We start from the raw sequence: 18,004 nt of genomic DNA, 5'->3' as shown, positions 1-18,004 counted from the left end.
GGACCGCCCCCGGCCCGGCACGACACCACGTGTTGGGGCTGACAACGGCGAGTTTATTGGTTCGGGTACAGCGAGGAGGATCGCAAGCACTTTCAGGACAAATATACAGAGGGGAAGTGGGGAGGTAATAATAAAACAAAATAAAATACCCCAAAACAAACCAACCGAAAAAAAAAAAGGGGGGGGGGGGAAGGAGGATCAGCACATTATGGGAACAGAGCTAAAAAGGGAACGCTTTTATCTGGGTTATGACAACGTACTCCCAAGAAGGAATCACACTTCCTTTCTCCAGTTAAGTTGAGCCGTCTTTGCAATAAAATTAAGAGTGGTAGGGGATGAAGTTAGTGTGCACTTCCCTGGAAAACAAACTCTAATTCATGCCAGTTAAACACTAGAACTAAAAATGTACAAAGAAGCGTCAGAGGAGATGAAGTGTTGTTAAGGAGTTACCTTTTCCTCTCTGAACAGTCCAGAAAGAAAACAATGACTACAAATACAGCAGGCAAACTGACTTTCGGGCTGATGGGCATGGGAGAGAGAGAGAGTGTCGTAAGGAATTCAGTCTCAAGTTGTGCTAAATGCTCTTCGTCCTCTGTATGGCACATTTTGGTCCATGATGGGGATTTGAGTTGAGACGAACCCTGATTTCTTACAGAAACGTGTAAATATTGTTGCTTTTTTTTTTTTTTTTAAATGCCAGGTGTACTTCCTTCTAGAAAGGTTGGGAGAAGTTTATAGGAAGTAGTCTGGGGTACGACGGGTAACATGAGGCTCTCCACGACGAGGTGCTGGGTCAAACTGGAGGCTGCAGGAAAGAAAACCACATTACTTACCCTCCTCCACAAGTCATTTTCCAGCGCCACGATAAATAATCAGGCTTGCTCTCCTGCTGCTAGCACTCTACTCACCCCAGCTGCTTCCACATTAAACATTGCAAGCCCCAGAAAAAGAATTAATGGGAGTTCAAACTCATCACAGTGATCCAGCAGCCTGTCACCTCTTTCTCATGGGAGCAGCTGAAAGCACAGTTCAGACCCTCTCCCCCATTTTACAAAGCTCAGCGCTACCAAAGATGAGAACAAATGCATAAATCCAGGAGTTTTTACTCCCTCCATCAAGTTCAGGCAATAAAGAGAAAGAAGTGCAGAAGCTCCAACTCTCCAGACAGCCAGAAAGAGGAGCTTTTAGGAACTTAACTCATCATGTTAATTCCAGAGTGGCGTGACCTGGCTTTTCAAGGAAGAGCCGCTATGGGAACGATCAGCCATTCCTCACAGAGCTGTTACAAAGAGAGCCCAGCCCAAGCCAGGATACTCACAAGGAATATTTTAAAGTGTCATCTAGTTCCATGATAGCAGCCTGGTTCCCACAGCGGTAGCAGTAATTGGGAGCACTGAAGATGGTAACCACATTCCGGTCGTGGCACCAGTTATAACCCTGCCAGGGAGAGAGAGAAAAAGGTCTCTGTTAAACCTCAGCCTCTCCAAAGCTGTTCTTCAGGCCTGAAACTCTCTGAGGCACTTGTCAAACTGGAGATTTCTTCAAGTATTTCCAACTGACATAGTTTCATTTCAAAATACGTGCCTTACCACAAGAAGCAGCAGCAGGTACCTGGCCAAACCAGCTCCAAGCAGCCGGCAGGAGATCATCCTCACTTGTAAATTATGGATGGTACCACTAAAAAGCCCCGGGAAGTTTAGGGATGCCTTTGGCTTTCATCCACCACAAGTGACAATTTGCCTCCTGGATGCCAGTAACTTCTGACACACGGGATCTACCTGCACTAGATTTTGAAAATGCATCTGCTCCATTGGCCCACCTGGCGTTTTTCCAGCAAGACACCCAGGAATAGCCTGTCTACAGCCAAAAATAGCATAATCCCTGTCACACCTGACTGCCAAGCACCATGGGATAGGCTGTTGGACGTAGCAGCAGTCAAAGCAAGAGCAAGCCAGCATGTAAGAAGATTATTCCTGCCACAAACGGGGTGTGACACAGCCCTTTCAACAACTGACTTGGAAGGTGAAATTTGCTCGGAAAGGGCAGAACATGCCCTTTATTTAGGCTGCAGGTCAAAGCACGGCATTTTATGTTATTGTTCTCACATGCCTAAAGCCCCTCCTTGGTAGTGACCTGCCTAATATTGAGGTGCCAACAAACCCGTGAGTGCAAGGTACCTCAGAGGAGACCCCCATGGGCCCCTGTTTTGTTAGCCCTGGCTAGCACGGCGGTTGCCCTACCTCCATGACCAGCTGGTGAGCACGGGAGACCAGTGTGAGACCATTGGCGTGGTTAAAGGTTTCAGAAATATCCTGCCCAAAGGTGTAGCCAGCACCACGTGGAGAAATGCCCCAGCCGCCGCGGTCATCCGGATCCGACCACAACAGATCACACATCGGACCCTGGGGAAACATTAGGAGTTCTTTGTTAGGTTCACTGGCAATATGCTTAAACATCTCTTAATTACAGCAGCAAGACTGCCAGCAGGTCCTTCTCAGATCAAGGCACCTGAGGAGTTTACTGAACACACATCTGCCAGCCCAAACCACTCCCAACACAAACCCCAGCTGCCCCAGGAGCTCCAAGTGTGGGTTTGCAGTCCAGATTTCAGGCCCCAGGAAGCTGTAACAAGGTGAAACACCACAGGAGACTAAGCTGGCTGGGGAGGAAGGATGGTGTCACAGGGTGGCTTCACAGGGCGGTTGTCAGTTCACAACTACATCTGTGATCAGGCTGAAGATAGTAAACACCCTCCCCTGCCAAATCCTGCTCTTTGAGTCAGACTGAATGCCCAAAAAATCCCACGATTCTGGTGAAAGCAGCTGTGAAACCCCCACAGCTCTCCTTACGTAGGCTGCTGTAACGAAAGCACACTGACTAATGTGTGTTTTGCCCAAATGTTCATCTGCTCTAGCTCCAGGAAAGGCCATAACCCATGCATAACCATGTGTTTAAATGGACTGCAATGTGAGAAAACATTTCCATTTTGCACCAGCAGGTATTTAAGCTTCTGAAGCATTTCCTTTCTTATTACCTCGTGAGGAACTTCCTGCAGGCGGTCCAGAGCCCTGATATGATCCAGTGTATCTATGGATGGAGAGAGGCCACCGTGGAGGCAGAATATCTGTTCCAAAAAGAAAACAGCAATCCAGTGAGGGCATACTGTTCAAGGAAGAATGATCTCCAAACCAGCTGGGTTTAACTCTGTTCACACTCATTCACAACCGCAGCCACCTCGCCCTCGGACCACAAGTTAAAGGAGCTTGTCTGGCACTGGTCCTGTGGATGTCAGACAATACAGCCTGCAGAAATCAAGGGAAGGGAGTGTTTGCCTTACACCGGACTTACCTGGCCGTCTACCAGAGCTGTGAGAGGCAGGTAATCAAACAGGTCTGTGAAGTACTTCCAGACGTTGGCGTTGCCGTACTTGCGCAGGCACTCGTCGTAGAAGCCGTAGACTTGTGTGATTTGCCTGCTCTCGTGGTTGCCCCTCAGTATCGTGATGCGCTCCGGGTACCGCACCTGGGGACGGAGAACACGCTGCCTCAGCCATGGCATCTCGCAGGCAGCAGCCAAGCACTCTGCTCCCAGCACACCCCCACTGGCACGGATCCATTTACGCCCGTTATGCTCAAGCCAACACCAGCATTACTGGGAGGAGAAAATTACCACGGAGGAAATGGTTCCCAGCTCCCAGGTTTTGCCCCGAATCTCTCAAGCCGTACCTTCAACGCCACCAGGAGAGTCACTGTCTCCACTGAGTAATAGCCTCTGTCCACATAGTCTCCCATGAACAGGTAGTTGGTGTCTGGAGACTTCCCACCGATCCTGAAGAGTTCCATAAGGTCGTGGAACTGCCCGTGGACATCCCCGCACACGGTGACTGGGCAGCGTACCTCTTGCACATTTGATTCTTTTGTAAGGATTTCTTTAGCCTGGCAAGGGAAACACATTAAGGACAAAATGGTAGGGAGCTCCTCCAGAAGCAGGGGATGTTCTTCTGCTCCACTCCCACTGGAAACCCAGTTTCATCCCCACTGCTCAAGCTGACCACTGGAAAAACAGTTTGGTGGGTGAGCACAGACAAGGGGTGTTTCCTAAATCCCAGTGCACGGAGATGAGCAGGTTTACTACAGCAAAGCCAGATTCCCTCGCCCAGGGCACACTTGGCCTGCCAGAATCCCAGCCCTCTTCCAAGCACAACAGTTCAGCAACTTCTACAGGCAAGTCACATGCAACTGGAAAGCAAAGACACAGGCAACTGGAACACAGGGAGCCACAACCAGCTTCCCGGGCTGTAACCAGCTGGCAACAAAACGACCACAGATGGAAGGATGGCATCCCTGGATTTAGTCATCTCTTCTTCCACACCCAGCAGTTCCTCTGCTAATTACAACCATGCAGTGTAGCCTATCTGCATCACCTTATTATCCTTATCAAATATCAGGTTTGTTGTGCTGCCTCCAGCTCACTGACTGATGATCATCAGTGCTCCAGGCACATCCCAGGCACAGGGAACACCCACAGGATGGCTCCATCTGATCCAAACAAAAGGGCTGGAAGATCACCAACACTGAGCAGCCACCAGCAGGTGATGATCTGGGTATTCCCTGCCATATCCCTCAGCTCAGGCTGAGCTAAGACTCATCCTGTGCTGCCAGAAGGGAGCTGTTTCCCAAGGATACCCTGAGGATGCCTGCGTTCCCATTCCAACGTTTGCTGCCTTGCCTCTTCCATGAAAAACATGGATTTGGAAGGAATAACTAAACCCCAAGCAGTTTGGACTGTATCCAGCAAGCTTTTTGCACATAACCTAACCTGAGGGATCCTTAAAGTCACATCCTCCCCATGGACTTGATGACATGGGCTCTGCCTTGCACTTCTAGCATGACTGGGAACTGCTGAACATGTTGTATATGAGTGCAGTAGTAGCACTCAAATTCTGCTCACGCATCTTTAAGAGCATTTATAGCACCTTCTGAGAGCTTCCACCCTCTGGGAGAGACAAATATAAACCCACAAAACAGCTGCTCCGTGTGTTCTGACTGTTGCACAAAGCAACAGGCAGGGGTTTGTTCCAAGCTGGAGCTCAGCAGGGCTCCTCTTCCACAGGAACAGGGCAAACACGCTCACTTTAAGGGGGGAAGGGGGAAGCCAGCCCACGAACTGAAATGTTGGTGCTAGGAGAATCCAGAAGTTTCCCCTGATGAGGAAGGAGGAGCTGGCAGGTGACGAGGAGCAGCTCCTCTCGCTGCCAACCAGCTGTTCCCCTGCAGCCCATTTTAGCTCACCCTGTGGACACTCATCCGTGCACGTGGACAGATCCACAGATCTGTCATTTTAACTATGCAGAGCTGGTTTACATCAGGCTCGGGAGTCCCAGTTTGCCCTCACATGATGATTTTCTAATGCAGAACAAGACTTTGAAAATCTTCAGCATCAATAAAAACACCCCAGAAAAGCAGTGACTAACTGCAGTGTGAACACTGGAATCAAATGACTTTAAATGAAAACCACTATTACAAAGCAAAAATAAAAACCTCTGATGCAAGCAGGCTGCCTGGCATCATCAGCACTTACTTAATCCAGGAGGCTAATAAATAACTATGACTAAAAAGTCAAAATTTAGCTGCCTTTGTTGCAGAAAACAGTGACTAATGCTATCAGCTTCCTGTGCACCTGTCCAACTTGCGCTGGATGAAAACCATATCCAGGTCAGGATAAAAAGCAGCAGCTTTTAGGTGTTTTTATTAAATAAACCTCCCCTGTATTAAATAAACCAAACCAATGGCTGCCATGTCTGTGCTCAAAGAGCCTTTGAAGAGCAGCCTGTTTGCTGGCTGTGAGCTTGCCCATCACCTCAACTCCTTGTGTCCTTTTGAAGAGCCTTGTAGAAAGGAGCAACTCCACTCCTTCTGTAATACTCATTCCCTCAGCTCGGTCTGACCCATAAAGGCTCGTTCTCTGTGAATCTGAAGCCACGCATGGAAGAGTTTGGGATCAAACTTCACCCAAACCTTCATCCTTCCAACTGCCACAGAGCAAACTCCTGTGCCAACAAGTGGGCAGAGGACATTAAACCTCAGGGAGCTCGGCCGGAACGAGAAGCAGCCCAGAGGGATGGCAGGGATGGAGCTGTCTCACCCTCCAGGAAAAAGGCAGCAGCAGACACTCCAGAGCCTCTGCCGAGGTTCCCAGGCGCTCCCAGAGGTACCTGAACCAGCACCCCCCAGCATGAGCATCACCAACAGAGATAAAACATGGCCAGCCACAACAAAACGCAGCACTGGGAATTTCATGCAATTTTCATACGCCTCCGAAGAACAAGGAGAGGGATAGTCATGGATAGCCACTTGTTGAATTCAGGAAAGAGACTTTTCCTTGCCTTCTTTCACAGGCCATTTCATCATCTTCGTGAAAAAAGCCTCTTGCCTGGATTAAACAGGACGGCTCCCTCAAGTGCACCCCAAAATGTGCAAGCTCCACCAGTGATTTGAATTAACCCTTCTATCAGCCTCTGAAATCCTGCTGGATTTGGGCTAATTTCCATTTTAAACACCAACAGAATGGGAACAACAGGATCGCAACAGCACCTCCACCACCTGCATGAACCCCTCGGGGCTGATCAGCTGCCTAAAGATGCTTTCACTGGACAGGTGAGGACAGAATGGCACTTCCACAGGTGCAAATTTCAACAACTGTTTTAAGAGTGTAGAATCACTAGGCACACCTTCATTCTGTCCAATCCTTCCCTCATCACTGTCCATTATGCCAGGACTTAAAAAATCAAGAATGACCCATACAGATAACTCTGGGATTTGGCTACTTTGTTACCCCCCACTTAATTCTGATCATTTTTTAGTACCGTGTTCTTCCACAAACTGAAACCTGAGGCAAAAGGTACTACTGTGCTGGGCGTCTTTGAAATCACCCCCAAAAACAGGAGTGCTAAGAAGCGTTCCAGAGAAAAGGATTTCTCCAAACAAAACTTCAAGGAAACCAACTAAACCAGCTTTGTGGCAGGGCTGCACACCCCGAGGTTTCTGTAAGCTCCTCTCCTGGGTAACACAACCACTCCCCAAAACTTAAACAAGCCAAGTGAGTGCAGAGCACAGTGTTTCCTTCGTGCCCGTCGTTTCCATCAGTTCCCAGCAGCCTGGAAGAACGAGGTGCTGTGACAGATGACACACCTACCTGTCACCTGCCTCTTGAAGGACAAACATCCTCCCCACCTCCAGCTGAGCTTTCCTATTCAGCTTCTCCCTACTTCCTGTGCATTCAGCCACAATCTGCTGGCATCATTCTACAGCTTCCCAAAACACAGCAGCCACAACTCCAGCTTCCCAAGCAGCCACAGCTCCCTCACAACTGATGGAGCTCTGGAGAAAGAGCCACAAACCAAACGGATAGGCTCAGCATGGGATTAAAAAAAATGGAAAGGGGGGAAGAAAATAGAAGCTGTGTGGGGGTTAGGGAGATGTCAGGATCACTGCTGGAAAAACATGCCAAGGAAAATCTTCCCTTGGTCACAGACTGCAGTGTTGAGGGAGTGTTCACAAAGAACTTTTAGAGTGCTCAGACAACACCCAGCACAGTCCAAGGACCTTTCTCCCGATGGGAAAAAGAGGCTCTTGCCAGTCTCTGCTAAACAAATCCAGGCAGGCAATTGCCAAGGCCTATCCAAACCACAGTCCAGAATAGCAAACCGTGTCCTTTACCCGACCATTCCTCTTTCTATTTTGGTCTCCCTCACCAGGCTGTGAACCTGTTTGGGTCTCACCTCTGCTTCCCGAGATCCCACCTCGGAAATCAGAGGGATTCCTCACTGACTCGGGGCTGAATTTTCAGCGCGTAGCTCCTCTATGCTTTGTAAGACACCGGCACGACGGATACCCCACAGGAACCACCCCTGTCTGCCAGTGTTGGATGCTCCAGAGGTAGCACCCTGGTCCTCCCATGTCCAATCTCACGGAAACCACCCGTCATCCAGCGCCGGATATCCCCAGGCACCATCCTGCTCTCCCAAAACCCACAAGCACCAGCCGCTCTCCCAGTGCTAAATATCCCACAAGCACCAGCCGCTCTCCCGGCGCCCAATATCCCACCAGCCGCGTCCCTGTCTCCCAAAACTCGATATCCCACAGGCACCAGCTCGCTCTCCCCACGCCCGGTATTCCACAGGCACCACCCCATCTCCCAATGCCCGACATCCCGCCGGCCGAAGGCCTGTCCCCCCACGCCGGATATCCCACAGGCACCATTCCTCCTTCCCAACGTTCGGGCCCGGCACTCACCTTCTCGCAGAGGCTGCGGACTTGGCTCTCGCTCAGCTGCCGGCACTCGTTCAGCTGCTCGATCCACTGGTCCAGCTCCTTGGCGAAGCCCTTCTCCTCCATGGCGGAGGGGGCCGGGCGGGCCCCCCGAGGCCCGGGCCCGCCTGTGGGTGCCGGCAGCGACCGGGAACGCGCGGCCCGATCGGGTCTGCTCCGCTCCGCGTAATGGCGGCGCCCCCCGCCTGCCGCGGCTGCTGCGCACTTCCGGTCACGCCCACAAACGCGTGCGGCGCGCGCCGACGCTTCCGGCGCGCCGAACCTGCCTCAGAGCCCCGCCCCTCCCCTGGGGCCCCGCCCCGCTCCCCTCACGGCTGAGGGAGGCGATGGCGGCTCCGCTTGTTTGTGTTTAGCCCGGCCCAGAGCTGCTTGACACAACCTGCGCTCTTCTCTCCAAGGGAAAATGAATAAAATGTCCCCTTCTCTCTAAGGGAAAAGGATAAAATCACGCGGGTTTGCGCCCGCTGTGGATGTCGAGTCGCAAGGGTTGACAGCAGGGCCAGGGAATGTAACAATCCCTGTCTGCCTTTCAGTAAATGCGTGTTACTAATTCCTTGCACCGTATTCCCATGAAATATTGTGGAGCAATACTCAAATCTGGAGCGCGTGTACGATGATGTACCAAATACGACACAAGATTAGTAATTATAAACAGTAAAAATTAATACATTGGTTTACAAGCTGGCGCTCTATTCATCTCGCCCTCAGGTTTAGACTGTGACAGACCTGCACAAATTTCTAGCCCCTGCTCTTTATTGATCTCCTTTGGAGTTGTTCTACTGCCTCCTCTGTACCCAAATGGAGTAGTAATATTGTGACAGTGATGTAGGAACTGAGGCTAAGACACTGCTACAATCCAGAGTGCCCAGCTCAGGCAGCAAGGACTGGGATTTTAGGAGACCTCGGAGGGGAAACTCTCCTGGGATTTTTAACAGGATAAGATAGATCAAGTCCATGTGGTGTGTTTTTCCGTGTCAGGCGGGAAGGCTGAGGTTTGCTGAGGAGCTGCTTAGGCTGTCCTACCAGGAACACTGACGTCGGTCACGGTTCCCTTAATCTCCTCTGGGATTTGTGGACAGATGGATTTGTGGACTTCACCCTGAAGAGAGGGAAAAAATTAAAGGATTCAAAATATCACATCCCTGAAGGGAATTTTCTAACTAAAAATACAGCTAACAAAGTAAAAGAGAGCAATTTATATAAAACACAGCTTTGTAGCTACTGTTCTAGGTGACAATTGCTCACCATTTCAGTTCCCAGGAAAGAGAGCTGCCAGGAACTGTTCGCACTCCTCTGGATGTTTTATTTACTCATGTATTTTTCCAGAAGATCATTTTTAACCATATTGCCCATGTTGGTGATGCAGAGGCAGAGAATGGCCATGGGGTAAGGCAAATCCTGCCTCATGGCAGTGGACAATAAAACTTCCCAGCCCGGAGCTTCCCAAAGACAGCGTGCACTCCGTGCCTTTAGGAGCATATGGGAGAGCAGCACAAAAATCATCCCTGTCTTGTCCAAAATGACCCAAAAAGGGCATTCTGAGCCTCAGGAGGTCAGCCTGAAAACAAATGCTGAGCAGCTTTTATTCCGTCTTTGAATTTTTGAAGGTTTCTTCGTGATTTAATTCGAGGAAACAAAGTACGGACATATGGGACACGCACGCTTCGGTGATAAGTTTCTATTTACTGATTCCTTGCCAGCATTAAAATGTTTAATGGTCAAAGCTTAAATGGAAAGATCGGGCTGAGATATTTCTCTTGGCTCCTCGTCAGAAATAGAGAGGTTTCTGAGGAATGGATCCGAAGGCAGGTCCTCAGCAAAGGACCGACAGAACCTCGCACCTACAGCTGTGCAGCCGGGGCCAGGACCATCCTCAGAGCAGCACGACGAGGTTTATTGGAAAGAGGGAGCTCTTGGGATGAGCTGTGGATTTCCCTGCAAAGGAGTGGCAGGGACAGAGCCTGCAGAATCTCCCGGCAGCAGTGGGGGACATTCATCAGGCTCCCTGGCAGGGAAAACTGACAAGCCTCACTGAGAGGGAATTAATGAAGGCAGGATTTTTCCACCACCTTCTCTAAAATCTCATCAATTCTGTGCTAGAACCTTCTAAAAAGGCAATGCTGCTAAAGGGGCATAAAAGGCTAGTTTATTAAAAAATAGATTAATGTTGGCTGTGTAACATTAACCCCCCCCCCTCCATGGGGTACCATGGTTTCTTAATTTTGTAATTTTTCCACTGGAACTGGGCTTTTTAGGGTGTGATACAAAACCCAGGAGAAACAGAAGCAGAAAAAATTACTACACTGCCTATGGAAGGTATTGCCTGAGCTTATCCACTGCTTGCTTCCTAAAGAGGGCTGGATTCCTGTGTTTTAGGGAGGGGGAAAAAACCACCCCCACAGTGAATACATAAAATTAAAACCAGTGAAGTTCTTCTTTCCACCAGCAGCTGAGGGTGCACAAACCCAGAGGGAGCTGCTCCAAGGGTACCTGATCCCCGCCGAGGGTGCAGGGGAGCACCGGACTGCCCAGGGGCACGAGGATGCGGATCCCTAAAACATATTTTGGGGTGCAGACGCAGCATTTTTGCACTGGATGGGAGGCAGAGGTACCTGGCAGCACCCTCCGTGAAGCCTGGATTCTTTCTCCCAGCGTTTCCCCACAGGATTCATCTCCCTCCTTCCCGTGATGGCATCATCATGGGCAGCACTGCTCGTACTGTGAGGAGCAGCAGGAAACATTACAAAGCCTTGATAAACTGGGAAAAAAAAAAGCCAGAGGTAGGTCAAAGGGGAGGAAGGAGGCAAAGAGAGGGGGAATGCTGCTAGGAGAAGGGGGATGAATCTCTGAAAATGGACTCTGTTGCCTCTGTAAGGTAGGAAGAGGGATGGATTCCGAAAGAAAGGATCGCAAGGATCCTCCTGAAATGTTCCTCTCAGATGCGCCTGCATCGTTTTGGGAATAAAAAATGTCCTGCTGCAGCAGCCTGGAACAATTTTAACCCCCAAATAGCTGTTTTGGGGAAGGGGAGGAACCTCAGAAACCTGCAAGCCTTGCAACAGGTTTTGTTTGCAAAGGCGAGCGAATCTGGAATATTTGCTTATTCCTTTTATTGAACCTGCTGGCTGATTTGATTACTTCCCTGGAAACGCATGTGCAAATCACTTTTCCAGCCTTCTGAGGGCACTGCCTTCCGCCGCGACGTCTCCAGTGACTGATGCCAACGTCTGGCTAATGCAATGTGCAGGAGGAGCCGGCGTTGGATGCCGACGCCGATGCCCAGAGCTCAGCCGCTCGCTGCCACAAATCCCTCGGTTCTCAAATGCAAAACAAGGCCGTCGGAAATGCCTCACCCTGAAAAAATGTGCTAGCAATTCAATCCCTCAAATTAAGCAGGCTGAGGCACGGCCATTCCTCTGCCACGCACTTACCCGGATACAAGGATCCGATGATGGAAGACTGGGTGGGGGGGTGGGAAAAGGGCATCAAATTGAAAAGCCCCGGGGAGACGAGTGGGAGATCACAGAGAGAGAAACATTTACATCCTGAAATGATTTCCCCTCCTGGAAAAATTCCCTTCTCGCCTGCCTGGGAAGTGCTCGAAGGAGAGCTGTGGTGCAGGCACCTCGGAGCAGGGATAAATCTGACAGTAAGAATCCGAGCAGACAATTAAAGACTACACAAGTAAGCAAATTTATTTGAAGACAGAACAAATATCGTGGCAAACAACAATATGCAAATTCAGTTGAGAACAGGGGTAAATATCAGACTTTGTTTTCAAATTGATATAAAATATAGTCAGATTTCATTTTGTCCAAAAAGCAGCTCGCATCGGGGTGGGGGCTGGAGGGGATGGCCCTGCTCACGCCACCCGAGGTGTGGGTCACCTGGAAAACCCCGGCCTCAGGAGGTGGCTCCTCTGCCAGCGGGGATGAGTGATGCTGGGAGGAGATGGAGGCGCCTCTGGAACTCTAAATTTCTACCTCCGTTCTCCTTAAAAGCCAATTTTTACCACAAAGCAAGGGGCGGGTTCATGCCCGCCAAGACCCTCGGTGCCCACCCACCTATGTTTGGATCGTGGAGTCACGAGGATCCCAGCTGCTCTTTAGGTCTGGGCATCTTTGAAGGCGCCTGCACCTCCTCTTCCTCACTGGCTCCGGATGGATCAACGCCCAGTGGCTGAGCCTGAAAAGCCAGCGAGGGAGCAGCTCACCTCAGATGCCAGAGGCGTGAACAGGACGAAATCCCCTCCTAGGGCGAAGGTGCTGGCGGGCTGCTTTCTAGAAAAACCATCCCAAAATAAAAGCAGACATAGAAAACATTAGATTGTCAATGAGGCTTTGAAACAAATTCAAGTTTATCCTTAATTTTTCTCATATGTATGTGTGTGTGTGTGTGTGTGTGTGTGTGCGCGTGAGACTTCATACAAAGAGACAAGAAAGACGTGGTGAACTTCAAGCTGGGGACGGGCATGTGGTCAGTTAGCGTCCGCAGGAGCACCATCGGATACGGAGGAGTTAGCACCAGAGAGTTTGGAGGACCTAACTGAGCACACCCGTCCTTGGGGAAACGTGGGGAATGGGCAGTGGGGAGACATGGAACAGTCCATTAGAAACAATACAAGGCAATTCATGAGTTTTCATACAGTACAATACAGTCACTGATCAATTAACCCTTTCAGTACAGTACATGACAAGTAACACTTTGCACCCTGTTAGCACTAGGAAAGGAGGGTTTGGGCTGGAGAGGGGTGGCCGGTGGGCTGTCCCTTCTGCCCTTGGATTTCAGGGACTGTGGCTGCTTTCCCACCCCAGCTCAGACAGCCTGACCCCAGCCTGGCTCCCGGGGGGACGCACTGGTGGAGCGTGACGCCACCGGTCCGTCCGCCCACAGCGAGGGCTGCACCCGAATCACAGAATCCTAGAATCCCAGAATAGAGGGCACCCCAAAGATCATCTAATTCCACCCTCCCTGCCATTTCACCAGACCACGTTGCAAAATCGTCCTGGTTTGGCCACGGGGATGGAAGAGCCACCCCGCTCTGCCCTGTGCCAGCCACCGAACCGATGAGAAAACCTCCGGTTTGAGTTCCCCCTGGCCAGTTCTGGTGCCAAAACACGCAGAAGAGGGCTGGGGGGGGGGGGGGGAGGGGGTGCGTTCCGTTGGCCTGGAGCCAAACCTGCTTCTTCCCTCAGGCATAGTGAGAACAGGGTCCATTGGAAAAGTGCTAAATTACAGTACATTGGCATTTCCATATGTCAACTATTGAACAGCAAAACAGATTGTTTGAAAACAGAATCAGTATCGTACAGTAAGTTCACACTTAATTCTTCACCGTTTCTACACTTGTAACACATGCATTTTATTTCCATTAGTTTAATGCCAGTAGGACCAACATCCTCCAGAACAATGATCTAACATTAAACAAAACTTCCTAAGGAAAATATTAAGCATCACATAAAGTTTCAGGAAAAAAACCTGTTAATTAGCATCACAAGGTACTCAGATTTACATTTAGGAGTTTTCATGCCATGACTTTAAAACACCTTTTGGCTAATATCCTGGGGGTGGGGGAAAACAAACAGAAACAAAAAAAAAAAAAAAAAAAGGAAAAAAGGAATGTTTTGGGAAAGAATATATTTCTCTATGTGTTTACACACCCAGGGAGACAAGCACGAACACGCAGGCTGGTGCATGGGCGTGTGCACAATTAATTTTGTTTTGATAAACTTGACTCATTTCAAGTGCATTTTCATGGGTCCAAAAAGAATTTTAAAGAAACGAACTCTAATCTATTGAGGCAAATTAAAAAGTCTCTCTTGGAGGAACAGAAAAGATTGGTAAAACATCACCTGTGTGCTGTTACAATGAGCTTCCCACGAGCTATCTGAAAACCCAAACAATTAAAATTCCCTTTTTTTCCACCTAAAAGGCCCTTCCAGAGCAAAGGGTTGCTGCGCTAGGATTTGCATTCAGGCCTCAAGTGTGACGGCCAGGAGAAAACACTTAATTCTACCTACCCAAAGGACAAGATGTCATCTCCAAGGGACAAAAAATTACATCTGAGGGGGAAAATAACACAGAAATACCTGTTCCACATCCCCCTTTCTCCCAAGCTTATTTCCAAGGACTCAATGAGACTGGGGGGAAATTTTCCAAATGGTTGGCCTTTATCCTGGTGACAGTGAGCAGGATGTGGGCTCTGAGTCACCGAGGTACTTTGCGAAGAGGCTGTTCCCTCAGCTACTATAATTTTGGGGGCTCAGATAGAGCAGCAGCATTGCCTGGTGCTATTTCTTTAAAGCTAAATTTGCAGGGATAGTTTGCGGGGAGAGGAAAAAAACCCAAACCAACCCAAAATGTGGATTCTATTTCTTTTTTTTACATACAGTGATAGAGGATGCAAGAGCATAATACTTGGGGTTGCTCAAGATTGGGGGTTTTTAACCATCTTGGGTTCCCATTGAATATCCAAGCCCCTGAAGGTCTATTGAAGAAGGAAGCCAAGAAAACCAGCCACTAAAACTGGAGTTGTTTAGGAAAACTCCTCCATCTGCTGCAAGAGGGAAGCCCAACACACCTATTTAGTTTTGTTGCTGAAGGTTATTTCCATGATGGCCCCTTGCTAGCAGCAGTGGAGCAGAAGCCCTAATTCCTTTCTCTGCATTCACACTGATCATGCTGTACTGGCAGGGTTTATCCATCAACTGTCACCAGAGAGAAACTCCCATCACAGAGGATTGCCAGAGAAAGATTTGGATTCACTGTGGGCTCATCAAGGATGATGAGCAGCAGTCCCAAGTGTGGATATCCCAGCGTGAAGGGAACACGGGGCTCTCACACCCACCCTGATTTATTTGCGGCCATGGAAAACCCACCAGGGCTCTTAAAGGAGTAAAACCCCACCATCTGGTTGGGAGTGGGTGGTTTGGGACATCAAAACCCAGATTTATTCAGCATCCCAGGGATCACCATCCCATTTTAAGTCCTAGAGATTTCTGACTATATTTCCTACTGACTCTACCCTGCTGCTTTCTTTCTGGCAAGGGAGCTCTGATCCCTGGCCTTCCATATGGAAATACCACAGGAATTTAACAGGAATAGCACATCTGAACTGCCTCTGAACAGGAGAGCTGATCAGCTCCTAACGACGCTTTCCAAATACAACAGCAAACCCCAGGGTTATTATGCTCCATCTTCTAAATCGTCTGTAAATCTTTTTTTTAAAAAAATACCTTTTGCAGTTGAAGCCCACGACCAATCCCAACAGCACTTCCAGTGCAGGCACAGTGATGGCTTTTATTGCAATGGCTTGAGCGCAGCCTTTATCGGAACCAGGATCTCTCAGACTGGTTTGAACTGGGCTGTCCCCTGGACTCACCGGGGTCCTGCACCACACACAAGAGCATCTGCCCTGAGCCTCTTGCTCTGCTCAGTCCCAGGTGTCAAGGAGATGATCTTGGACCATCCCAATCCCTTTTGAGACCTCTCCTGTATCTTTGGTGTTTTTAAAAGCCATGCGCTCGGGTGACCTCAAAGTTTACAACAATCACGACTGCCTGGACATCAGTGATTTAGGTGTTGGTTCTGTCGTGTAAAATAAGCTTGGATGGGGAAACTCCCTACTATCAAGTCGCTAATGGACATGTAATGGAAATCAGGCACCAGACAGTGGTCCAACACACCTCAGAACTTCCTTCTGATGGCCCCTACGTAATTAGCACTGCGCCTAGGAAGGGAAATAGATGGGGAAAAGAAGAGAGTTCAAAACTCAGTGCTAACAGTACGTACAAAAGTGCAGTGCTCAGTTTAGTCCGAAGCAAAGTGACTACTAGTACTTAAAGTGCTAGTCCCAACGTCGGTTTGGTTCAGCGTCCGAAACACGGGGGGAAACGCGGGGAGGGTGTCCTGGGGGCGGGGGGGGCTGGAATTAAAAACAGACAGTACTGCAACTGCACATGCCACACCAAAAAAGTGCTTCAAATCACACCACCGCGGAGGGACGCGCGACGCCACGGCTCAGCTTGTGAACACACACGAGCAAACGACTGACACCTTTTAGGTTACTATAAAGAACAGCTCCATTAACTCCATCACTATGAACCCGCTCGGGAAGCAAGTGGTCACAGCGCACAGAAAACAAAAGACGACCCCACTCCAAAACCAAGAGCCTTTAGGAACACTGACGAGCCTTTGCAACTAGGATACTCAAAGTCTAGCGAAAGCAGCCTTGCCCAGTGTCTGCAACAAGCTTGGCCGATGCTTATCATGCACTTTACAGAGGCAGACTGCCTCCTCTTACACGCTATCTTACAGCTTAGCCTATTTACCTATTTATTTGTGGTCTGCTTTGCTAATTGTAGCTTCCTGACCATGCATTAAGCTGGCTTGTTTCTCTTAACCACCCTACCAGTCAAAGGACAACGAATGCAAGGACGAGACGACGAAGGCGGTCTGGTAAACACGGGTGTTATTAGCGGCCCGGCTTCATTTTCCTGAAGAAAAAAGCTCCAGAGAAGGACTTTGAATCAGCACGCTCCTGGAAAGAGGCTGAGAAAGGAGGATTCATCCCAAGAGATGACAGGCACTCCCCTTTCTCTCGGTAAACACACACTTCCCATCAACTGCCCCATCACCCAGCCCTAGCTTTACACTTGTGCTAAAAAAGCAATGGCTCTGCTTGCTGGAAACAGGGTGCAGGAAATCTCACTGGAAAGAGAGTGCAGGAAATCTCCCTGCTAAGGACTGTGCTGGTCCCAGTCCTCACCCTGGGCTGGAAGTGTCTCCTTCCAGGAGATGCAGGGATGTGTTCCAGCAGTGCCCTCCTGCCCCCTTAGCTCGGGAGCTCAGCACTGACAAAAATAGCGTGTTTTCTCCCAAAACAAGGGTGCCAAACGAGAACGGGGGAAAGCAGAACCTTCAGTTCTCACTATGTTTCAGCAGGCATCCCAACAAAAGATCACAGAACAGCAAAGTGGCTCCCTGGGCCCTGCATGCACTGCCACCAACTCTCCCAAGGGCAGTACAAGGTAACACCTGGCTGTGCAACATCTGGTGTGTCCAAGGTGGATGTGGATCTTTTCCATGGAGAAAGCTCTTTTTAAGTCAAAAGTATTGACTTGCTGGAGCTGGCAGGATATGTTGGGGATGCTGCAGGTAGAGCTGCAGACATGTTTCTCATCAGAGACCAAACACTAGGGAGATGGTTTTCCAGCAGCAGGGAACACTGATATCCCAGGAGTAAAAACAGAGCTACAAACTCAGGTCACCTATTTCCATTACTGCCAGAAAGATCTGTATTTCACACGCAAAAAAGCGATATTGTGCATACAGGGGATGTGGATGTAGATCCACCTTTGCAGGCGTACAGCTGGAAAGAAAGGAGCCTGGAAAAGATGCGGGAGCTGGAGAAGTGCAGTTTGATGTGGGCAGTGCCCTGCAGCGAGGAGGGCAACGAGGTGCACAGTGGGGAAACACGACCATCTCAGTCCACCATCCAGACAAGAAACTTCTGGAATGCTATATCTAGCCTCGCTGCCAAAGCAGTGAGTCCTGGGGAATGTACACAAGGACATGGATGTGGCCATGACCCTGCCACCCAGCAAGGAACAAGTCCTTCGTGGGGGAAAAGCATGCCAGCTTGCACACCGTGGCTTTCCCTAAGTGAGGCTGAA

General features: G+C 49.5%; 1 protein-coding gene across 1 annotated transcript; it reads right to left on the bottom strand.

Annotated features, from left to right (window-relative positions):
• Window positions 1-32: 32 nt before the first annotated feature.
• PPP2CB (protein phosphatase 2 catalytic subunit beta) lies at window positions 33-8,517 on the bottom strand. Its single transcript, XM_062493179.1, has 7 exons — window positions 8,295-8,517; window positions 3,726-3,935; window positions 3,349-3,522; window positions 3,035-3,124; window positions 2,241-2,402; window positions 1,319-1,437; window positions 33-805 (listed from the first exon to the last, which is right to left on the bottom strand). Exons 1-7 carry the CDS (start codon window positions 8,394-8,396, stop codon window positions 733-735), a joined length of 930 nt encoding a protein of 309 aa, XP_062349163.1. The 5' UTR covers window positions 8,397-8,517; the 3' UTR covers window positions 33-732.
• Window positions 8,518-18,004: the final 9,487 nt, after the last annotated feature.

Source organism: Cinclus cinclus, chromosome 5 (assembly GCF_963662255.1).
Source record: "Cinclus cinclus chromosome 5, bCinCin1.1, whole genome shotgun sequence".
Taxonomy (NCBI): domain Eukaryota; kingdom Metazoa; phylum Chordata; class Aves; order Passeriformes; family Cinclidae; genus Cinclus; species Cinclus cinclus.
Note: the sequence above shows the minus strand (reverse complement) of the source record. Positions and strands in the feature narration are given on the sequence as shown.